The sequence below is a fragment of the Mustela putorius genome, unplaced genomic scaffold (genome assembly GCF_011764305.1).
Source record: "Mustela putorius furo isolate JIRA1106 unplaced genomic scaffold, ASM1176430v1.1 tig00537350_pilon_pilon_pilon, whole genome shotgun sequence".
In the NCBI taxonomy this organism is placed as follows: Eukaryota; Metazoa; Chordata; class Mammalia; order Carnivora; family Mustelidae; genus Mustela; species Mustela putorius.
Window position 1 is genome coordinate 24,176,693 of NW_025422471.1, and position 10,507 is coordinate 24,187,199.

General features: G+C 47.5%; 1 protein-coding gene across 1 annotated transcript; it reads left to right on the plus strand.

The window, feature by feature from the left end:
* Positions 1–22: 22 nt before the first annotated feature.
* LOC101687190 (orthopedia homeobox) lies at positions 23–8,349 on the plus strand. Its single transcript, XM_004766833.2, has 3 exons — positions 23–291; positions 1,593–2,002; positions 7,772–8,349. Exons 1-3 carry the CDS (start codon positions 255–257, stop codon positions 8,300–8,302), a joined length of 978 nt encoding a protein of 325 aa, XP_004766890.1. The 5' UTR covers positions 23–254; the 3' UTR covers positions 8,303–8,349.
* Positions 8,350–10,507: the final 2,158 nt, after the last annotated feature.

A 10,507-nucleotide genomic window follows, 5' to 3' on the forward strand; every position in this document is an offset into this window, starting at 1 on the left:
ATTTGCAGGCTGCCCTCCTGATTGGTCCCCTCGCCGAGCTGCTCACGGGTTCATTCAACTGTTAAGCACCTCCCCGTCTCTCTAAAGGACATTATAATGCAAGAAGCCCCCTTTTTAACCACAAACCGAATTTTCTTTCATTTAGGTGATCTATATATATCTATATCGTATAGCTTATAGCTTATATCTATTTTAAATAACTTAAAGCCGCTAAAATTTGGGGGGGAACAGCTTTCGCCCTGGAGCGGTGCGCGATGCTGTCTCACGCCGACCTCCTGGACGCCAGGCTAGGTGAGTGCGCGCCTCTCGCCCGGGCAGCCAGGAGAAGCCCGGGCAGGAAATTGTCAATTTGTTCCTTATTTTACCTTAATGCGCCCTAAATGGACTAATTTCTTTAAAAGTAATTGTGCTGCATTAAAGTTTAATTTGATTTAACATCGTCTTTAAAAAAAAAATCTATGGAATATGTAGATCCAAAAAGGACTAGGGAAATGTTGTTACTTTTTGTTTTTCCTCCCCCCCTTCTTCCCTCTCCCTTATTATTATTAAATTTTTTTTTTGAACGGCGATCTACCCTGAGATAATTTGTTCGGAGGTGTTTTTCTTTCTCTCTCTTCCCCGCCTGTTTGCTTTGATTTGGGATTTTTTTTTTCTCCTCCTTTTTCTTTTCTCTCTTCCACTACCTCCTTCTCTACCCCTCATCTAAGTATGGTTGAATTTGTAAAAATCTGGCATAAAAGAGAAGTCGCTGCAATCGAGGCGGATTTTCTATGTGTGTTCACTGAGAAAGGAGAAAAGCCAAATTCATCCCTACAGGCATCCCCGCCTGCAAGGGACTCGGCGTTGACAGTGTCTGAGGGGAACGCGCCTTTTATTTCTCCGGAAAGAAAAGTTGAATTCTCTGAAGTTTGATTCACTATTCTGTCTATAGAGTTTACTTGAGTTTCCTTAATGCGGTCTGGGTTGCTGAGCTCTGGGTTTCCGGTTTGGGAATCTTTGGTGATGGATGTGACTCCATTTTCCAAACACTTTCTCTGATTTGAGGGAGAGGCGGAGCTGATTTGGGTTGATTTCAGAGGGTGGAAAGCTTGGAGAATTATTCATCTTCCAAAAGTGAGAGGGAATCGGCGGAGGGCCGGCGGTAGAGTTCGCTAAGCTGCCTAAGCGCAGGTGAGGCAGCAACCAAGAAGTCGTTTAATTTTCTTTCTTTCTTTTCTCCCCCCTCACCCCCACCCCGCCTACCCCAACCTGGTCCAAGGTCCAAGGGGCTTCCGGAGTACTGTTCATGAAAGGGACTCGGAGGCACGTTTCTTTGCCGGGACTGGGCGTGTTTCATTGCGGGAGATACGAAAGCATGTGCTGTATACTAGGGGAGCTGGCTGCCAGGAGAGGGGAAAGGGTCGGGAGATGGTATTCCAACCTGGCTGTCCAAATTCTGGGGGACCTAGCTGAGCATCCCGGGAGTTTCCTCTGTAGGGCGAACGTGGGCGCGTAGGGAGCCGAGGATGGGGCTGAAGGAGGACCGCGAAGTGAAGACGGTCTCTCTTGGCATCGCCAGGAAAGTAGTGACCGCGATCCCCTTGCCTCCTCAGGTATGAAAGATGCCGCTGAGCTTCTGGGCCACCGGGAGGCGGTGAAGTGTAGGCTGGGCGTGGGGGGCTCCGACCCTGGGGGCCATCCGGGGGACCTAGCGCCCAACTCCGACCCAGTCGAGGGAGCGACTCTGCTGCCCGGGGAGGACATCACTACAGTGGGCTCTACGCCGGCCTCGCTGGCGGTGAGCGCAAAGGACCCGGACAAACAGCCGGGGCCCCAAGGCGGCCCGAACCCCAGCCAAGCCGGCCAGCAGCAGGGCCAACAGAAGCAGAAGCGCCACCGGACGCGCTTCACGCCCGCGCAGCTCAACGAGTTGGAGAGGAGCTTCGCGAAGACTCACTACCCCGACATCTTTATGCGCGAGGAACTGGCGCTGCGTATCGGGCTGACCGAGTCCCGAGTGCAGGTACGCCGGGCTTGGGCGCGGGGGTGGCAGACAAGGAAGGGCGGGAGGATATGGGCAATAGAAGTGGGGTCTTTTCCTTGACGGGGTCCTGGGCTTGCGCTTCGGCTGCCTGTGAGTTCTGTGGACAAGCAGGGCCCCCTTCTCCCACCAGTAGAGTCACATTCCCACAGAAATGCCTCAAAAGCGAAGCCGGCGTTGTTCGACTGTTAGGTCGTCTCATTCGTCTTGACTGAGAAGGGAAGCTCCGAATCTCCCAGCCTCCGCACCTCCCAGCCTCTGCGTCTCCCTGGCGGCTAAGCCGAGCGCGCACCTCCACTCCAGCTCGAGTTATTGACAAGTATTTCATTACCCCCTAATGAGTCTGTGTAAGGCGTCTAGATAAATGCGGGAATGCAACAGTTATCCAGAAAACTTGAAAAGGGAGAAAATAAGACATAATGGCACCAAACCCCCCCCCCCAAAACAAAAAGCAAACAAACAAAAAACCACAAAAAAACAAAAACAGAAAACAAAAACCACATCTGAGGTTCACCGTGTAGCTTTATTTTCCTGAACATCTCCCTCCCGCCGCTCTACGACAAAATACCCCGAGCTTTGAGGTTTGCAAAGGTTTTAAACTTTGATGATCTACCAGTGCGCTGAGGGAGGCTGAGGAGATCCCCTACAGTCTCTGAGCCCGGGTTTCCCCTAAGGAAACTGGGAGGAGGGGGATGAAGGCTTTCTGTTGTAGATATCCGATCTGAAGAAAGGACATTTAGGACAGGAAAGATTGACAGGTAGTAGATGAAATCATTACTGATCCCTTGTTCTCGTCCAACCACCCTCCAAGTTGTAAATTATATATAACTTATAAAATCACACCTATAACTTTTCTGAAAATTAGGGGAAAAAAGTATAAGCCCAGTGAATCTCAGATTTTTTTTTTTTGGCTTCTTAGAAGAATGAAAACAATATATCAGATATTTTATGGACAAGTGTGGAGGTGAAATTCCAAGTCGCTAAGTTGGTCTTGAGCTATCCAGGGTTCTGAAAACCCTCCTTTCCCGCCTCTGATGTGATATTTCTGTCATGTTGAGTATCAACTATAGCTGTAGGTGCTTTAACAAATTAAGTTTAAAGATATCAGTTCCTTTATATTTGATCTAAGAAGTAAGAGGCAAGGCTGTCCATAATCACAGGGTTGAATATTTCTGTCTTTGTGTGACATTTTAAAGATAGTCTAACCTGGAAAAATAGCATATGCTTTGTTCTAAATAGTCAGCAAATGGATATTATCAGTGGGGACTTAAAGTGGTCAGATTAATACAGAAATGATCAAGGTATAATATAGAGTAACATTTTTACTCAGTATAAGTCTGGATGGTTTCATTAGTGAACTTTGGAAGCCCGGAACCATGGGCCGTTGAAATTAAACACCCAAAGAGTATTAATTGCATTGTGCAGATATATCCTATTGTGTAGATATATACTATTTGTTTTTTAAAAATTTTACTTACCTTTTCTTTTGAAATCTGAAGTCGAGTCCAAACCTGAACAGAGATACACAATTTCAATACTTCCACTAAGGCTAATGATAATACTGGCTTGTTAAAATCTCATAAGTTCAAAATTCATAAATTTGCTTTTTGTCCCTCAAGAGAAATACTACCTGATAATTTTTGTTTTAAAGAGTAAAATGCTGTTGCTTAACCTAGACATAGTGGTAATTAGTTTAAATTAAAATAGAACTTAGAATCACAAATAAAATATAATTGGACAACTGACTTTATGAAAAAAGAAAATGAGGTCTATTAAACTTTATTAGGTCTTCCAAAGGTTAATGGCAGTGATTCTTTTAATATAAAAAGTTGTAAATGAAATAAAATACAAACTATGTTATAGAAAGTTATTTTCAAAAAGTACACAAAAGAATAATCAAGAAGAAAAAGACAAAGTACTTTAATTGTTCTAGCATAATGTTCAACAAAAGATAATAGCTTGAAGCTGCTGATAGGAACAATTTAATAGAATGGCAATTTCAATATTTTTAAAAATAATGTTTCATAGTTTAAAAAGTAATCAGATCAACATAACCTTCTTAATTAACATTTCAGAATGATTAACATTATGTAATGTAATGCAAAAATAATTTATGGAAAATGTATTTACTTCACAATTCACTGTACCATTGCTCCTTGACCAAATTCAAATTAAATAGTAATTGGTTTATGTTCTTATATGATGAGTCCTTCATAGTTTTCTTTATAGTTAACAGATTGCCACACATTCTTTTCAGTATGTGGGCCACTGCACTGATTAAAAATGATCTAAATATTTAATTTATTACAATTGTATGTTTTTAAAGATACTTTTTAATTCTAGACTAACTGGTCCAACACACTTATTTTTAATCTATATCTGGCATATATCATACTTTTTAAGCATTTATAAAAGCACCTCTACTTACATGGAGGCCAATTCCATGTCTGATATCGCTCCCTTTTTCTGGCTAGTGTAATAAAACCATTCCTTTTATAGCATGCCATTATTAGAAACCAATTTCAGAATTATTTATAACCTGGAATGGCTTATTAAGCAGCAATGCGAGAATCATGCAAATTACGCGATCAAATGCAATATAATAAGCATAATCATTAGTCTCTAGCACGGATTAATTAACTTTCAATATTTTATTTACATAAAAACCAAATCAGTGAAATAACTTCTGCACAGTCAGGCTTGCCTTTCAATATTTTATACGAACAAAAATAATGTGCTGTAATTCCATTGACCGTGTCCCCCAGAATGGCCCTGTCACCTGCCACATCTTAATAGGGGGACAAGCTGAGAGTATTTTCTAGTTTTCTAATGGAATGAGAAATTGCATTTTCTTCCTCTCCCAGCACTATTAAAGTGTAATGAATTCGGCCCAGAGTTCACGGCTGGCTGATCGAAATGAACCTGAGATCTCGGCTTTAATACAGCTCCCCAGATTTCCTCCCAAATCTTCACATTAATCATTTGCTGGATTCCAATGAGATCTTCATAAAGCGTTTGCTTCGAGGGGGAAAAAAGTAATATTCTCTCTTTCTTCCTCTCTTTCTCTATTTCTGAGCCATTTATAGTTGGGGAATTAAACGGGCTATATATTTTAAAATACATTTACAGTATGTCTATATTACTGTAACAGCAGATATCATGAAAGTGGATTTTTAAATTCCAACCTCCATTAGATTCTCACTGTTGTATTAAGCATTTTCTGAGAAGAGCTGCATTTCAAACTGAGTACAAAGTTGGCCCGTGGCTGCGGTTAATATATTTTCTGCAGTTGTCATCTGTGCATTCTCAAAATCTCCCTTAGGTTTTGCCTGCATTTTAATCCGTCATGCTCTAGTTTTCAAGTGGAAACATTCACATTTTAAAAAACATATGCATCATAGCTTGGAACGGAGGTGCTCAGACCCCATGCAGATTTTTTTCCCAACCCCAGTAAGCCATGAAACATAAAAAATTTTGTAGCCATCATTTGACTACTAACCCTCAAACATAATTGAGCACGATTTTTCGATTATCCCTATAATATTTAGTTCTTTAACAGCTGTTCTTTTCCACCTGTGTCTGAGGTTCAGAAACCCTTCTAGTGGGTGTGTTTTACACTGAAATCCTATGGGGCAAACCTGCCCCCTTCTTTCTGCTGCTTCTCTTCCCACTCCCCCACAGATGTCCGCCACCTTCCTCCTCCACGTTCCAAACATTCAAACATTCTCAGGACTCATTGACACTTTGTAGGATGTTAGGAACCAGCCTTTATAGATACCTTTCAAAATATATCTGGGTGTGGAATGTGAGATGGGACTCTCACATAGACACCATCCCTGTCTAGGGCTTCAGCCAGTTTACCTCCCCCCATTCCAGCCGTGGATGGGGAATGCAAAGTGACCTGCGGCCGCAGGTCTCCTTGCCGTGTTTTCCTTGGCTTCTGTGGGTTACTCTCCGCTCCAGGCCACTAACAGCTCAATTCGCTGCCGGCAGCATTGATCCCGGTTACTATCAAGGGCCCCGCAGGCTCATTAATCCGTTGTGCCACCAACTCAAAGGGCTTTAGCAAGTCAGGGACCCTGCATCTTTATACAGTCTGGAACTTGGGGTAGGCAGAAACATGGCAAATGGGGTAGAAATCAGAGAAAGATAATATGGTGGGCAATGGTGAGAGTGTTGTGGCAGGGCCAGGCCCGACCCAAAGATAGGAGATAATTCTAGATTGCAAAGCCGTTCACACTGTTAAGCGTACAGTGTTTCCACTTGCATGGGTGTAACACATCTCTGTGAATAGCTGGCTCGCTAACAACAGGTCAGTTACGTTCATACTCATGACCCTTTATCTTGCAGAATAAACGCTGAACATTAGCTTGGATTAACAGATGAATGGCCTTTTGGTCACGAATATGGTCAAATTGCGTTTGCCAAATTCTAAGAGGAAACTCATCAGTACCTGAGCTGTGTCTCACATCATTTGTATTTATGCACAGTAAACCTCCACCTAACTAGATGTTAAACTGACAGCCTGCCATGTCGGTATGCTGCGAATTATTATGATGATTTTTTAAAATATCGAATTAAAAAAATAAATATCAAATTCAAATATAAGGAGACAGGGGGCTACCTTGGTCAGGCAGGTCTGACATCTTTAAGAAGAAACTTTCCTTCCCGTGGTAGCGAATATGACATTAATAGGCAAATTTGTTTGGTATGTTCAGAAATTCAGGGTTATTGTGAATAAAGAATGAGAAGAAGGTTTATTTTTATTTGGAGTATATTTTATCAAACACATCTCCTTTAAAAAGATATGTGGCTATTGGATCTACGCAATATTAAATTTGATTCATTACTAGTGTGAGCTTTAAACCTGACCTTTAATTTGTAGTCAGAAAATTTGCTTTCAGTTACAGATGAAACAGGAAACACAGAGGGGGGACTTGTGGAACTGCAGGCCCTATAGCCTCGTGTCCTCAGTAAGTTTCTTAAAATAGACTGGCAAGCACCGGGCTCTGGCAGCAGATTCCAGTGTATCTGCGTAGCTCAGATAAAAGGTGCCGTTAGAGGGGTTTGAGAATGAGGCAAGGAGACTTGTGGCAGAAGCACCAGTCGCTGGGAATCACAAGTCACGGTGGCGACCCAAACAACACCGCAGCTCAGTGCCGCTCACTTTCCCACATGGATCACTATATTAACCTCTCCGCTCTGTCATCCGTGGCGTTAGGGGTTTTCCTTTGTCTTTCGATTTTGAGACCGGCTATGTCATGCACAGCCTTTCATCAATTTCCAAATTTCCAGCGTTTCTGAAAATTCTATACCCCATCAGTGTTATAAGGCACGCTATTAAGCCACATGGGTACACATGTTTATCTTCATTTGTACACCTGTGGGTCCAATTTTGACACATGCCTGCCTGCAGACTTGTGCATCTAAGCAGTGCACAGAATGTGCCAGCATGCTGGGGCGTGTTGAACGCCGCGCGCGGTGGTGTGTTCGCACCGAGTGTAGGAGTGCGGGGGGCACGACTACTCAGGACCCCGGAAGTGAGCGCTTGCTGAGTGCCCCGGGCACCGGTTTTCTCCAGCAGACCAAGAACCGCGGTCTCTGGCTGGCCTTGGGGGCGCGTTGGGTCGAAGGCGCTTGTTCCACCTGGGGCAGGGTCTGACGCAGGGTTCTCAGGCTCAAGCCCCCGCCCCTCCGGGCCGGTCGGCTTGCTGATAGCGCTCTGTCTGTCTCCCGCCCCGCCCGCTCCAGGTCTGGTTCCAGAACCGGCGCGCTAAGTGGAAGAAGCGCAAGAAGACCACCAACGTGTTCCGCGCGCCGGGGACGCTGCTGCCCACGCCAGGCCTGCCTCAGTTTCCGTCAGCCGCCGCCGCGGCCGCCGCCGCCATGGGCGACAGCCTGTGCTCCTTCCACGCCAACGACACCCGCTGGGCGGCGGCCGCCATGCCGGGCGTGTCACAGCTCCCGCTGCCGCCGGCGCTGGGCAGGCAGCAAGCCATGGCGCAGTCGCTGTCCCAGTGCAGCCTGGCGGCCGGGCCGCCGCCCAACTCCATGGGCCTATCCAACAGCCTGGCGGGCTCCAACGGCGCGGGGCTGCAGTCGCATCTTTACCAGCCCGCCTTCCCCGGCATGGTGCCCGCCTCCCTCCCCGGCCCCAGCAACGTCTCCGGCTCGCCCCAGCTCTGCAGCTCCCCGGACAGCAGCGACGTGTGGCGGGGCACGAGCATCGCCTCCCTCCGCCGCAAGGCGCTAGAGCACACAGTCTCCATGAGCTTCACTTAATGCAGCCGCGCCCAGCCTGCTCCGCCCCCGGCGCCGCCCCCAGGGCCGCCCCGAGGTCCTTCGGCGCGCGCCCGGGCCCCAGCTCCCTGCCCGGGCCCCGGCCCCGGCGCCCTGCCCCATCCCCGCCTGGCCTCCGCCACTTCTCGTTTCGTTCTCTCCTCTCTCGTTCGCTCTCTCGGGCTCACCCCAAGCCCCAGCCCGCGAGGCCTCCCCTCCGCCTGATTTCGCTCGCCCCGGTCCCCTCTCCCCCTCCCCACCCCCAGCTCCTCTTCCCGTCTCGCTTAATCTTCCTTGGCCCCCTTCTCCCGCGCCTCACCCTACCCTTCGCAGCTACCCCCGGCCACCCGGCTCGCACGTAGCGTGCTCGCGCCCTCCTCCCAGCCCTCCGACTGGCGGCATTCTCACCTACACCTTCAACACGACGCCTACGACCCCTCGCCCGCCGCCTCCCCTCGGGTCCCTTCTTAACCCGCACCTCACACCCCTCCTCCCGAGCCCTGCAAAAAGCATCCTTCCCGCCATTTTACTTACCAGGGAGTCGACTCAGGATCTGAAATCAGACACCAATGGACTGGTTTGTGGGCAGAAACACACACACTCGCACTCTCGCTCACTCTCAGACACTACATACACTCGCGCACACACACACATACACATACACAGTGCACCTAGGTCACACACGGACGTGTTCAAGGGACAGCACAATGTTAGGGATTTTCGTCTTAAAGGAGGACAAGCATCTGCTACAACCGCCTCATCTGAGGGCCCAACGGACATAATTTGATTTATCCCTGTATTCTTTCTCCGAACTCCTGTTTTGTTTTGTTTTGTTTTGTTTTCCTCTCCCACCACCCGACCCTTGCCCCATCCACCCAGTCACATCCATGCAGCCCTCTATTGGCTTGCAAAAGAACACTTTTATTTTATCTTACTTTTATTTTCTTAAGCACAACTGTGTGAGGTTATTGAAGGGAAGGCTTCTCAGGAGGAACATGCCAGTGGATTGGGTGGCTGGAGTAGACTAAAGCAGTCATGTGATGAAGAAGAGGTGATCCTACCCATTTTGATAAGTCTTTATAAGGAAGAATAAAGTAAACGTAAGAAAATTTTCCTTTTGTAAAAGTAAAAGCCACATCTCTTTTCTGGATCCTTCAGGACTGGGGTTTGTTTGCTTCCTTTTCCGTTTCTCTCTCCTCGCTGCTCTGTGCCCTAGGTTGTTTTGTGGTCGTCCTGTCGTCCCTCGTGCCCCTCGGCCACCGCCCTGGCCCTTGCCGGCTGCCGATGGGTGCACTTGGACATCTACAACCCTGCAACTGTACAGAGAAACACAATCAGCTCTTTCTGCATGTGCTGGTCAAATCCAAACCCAGAGAACAGAAGCGCTTTCGAAGAATGAACAAACATGTGAAATAGGATGTTTTGTGTAGATAAAGCATTCTTGTTACATACTGGTCAATTTGTGATATGTTTTAACTTCTTGTCTGTGCTTATTTATGGAATTTGGTTTTCTTAATAAATGTTTGAGCTAATATAAAGCATATTATTTGACTTTTCCGGACAAGTTTATATCAAGTTAAATGTAAATGGTTAAAATAAAATCATTTTCAGTATGTGATATGGAGAATGATGGGTTTTGTTGTGGCTGAATTTCAGGAGAGGGTCTCATGGGGGAGGGGGAGAAAGCTCGTCCTGTGGGCTCTCAATTTGCGCTCAACCCGGTGGGCGGGATCCCAGAGTTGGGGACCCCCAGCTCTCCACGGTTTCCGGGTTGCACCGCAGCCCAGGCAGCGCCGTCCCACGCAGCTTCTGGACTAGTAGGCCGCGCCTCAAATCGCAGGCCGGAAGTTAGGAGGCCGGGCGCGGACCTCGCGAGGCCTCCCGTGAGCGCGAGGCCTCGCGAGGCTTTGAGCCGCCCCAGGGCCTAGGAAGCCTGAGATAGGCCTCAGGGCCCAGCTGCCGGCACTAAAAGCAGGGCGTGGAATTGCTAAGCCTTGCGTGTGGACGGTTTCCCTTGGGCAAAGAAATGGAGGGCGAGCGTGGTCCGGCTGCGTGCCTGAGTGAGGGGCAGGCTGTAGGCGAGAGATAGGATCATAGTGAAGGAAGCCTGGGAACCTTCCGGTGTCACCCCAAGTCTCATCTGACCCCAGGCACACAGTGGCTGTGAAAGGACCGGGGTGGAGGGAGGTGGGGTGCGCCAGAGTGTGT

Coding starts and splice junctions, on each gene's coding strand:
- LOC101687190 (XM_004766833.2), top strand. CDS start 255: ATGCTGTCTCACGCCGACCTCCTGGACGCCAGGCTAG. Junction 292..1,592: donor CCTCCTGGACGCCAGGCTAG/GTGAGTGCGCGC, acceptor TTGCCTCCTCAG/GTATGAAAGATGCCGCTGAG. Junction 2,003..7,771: donor TGACCGAGTCCCGAGTGCAG/GTACGCCGGGCT, acceptor CGCCCGCTCCAG/GTCTGGTTCCAGAACCGGCG.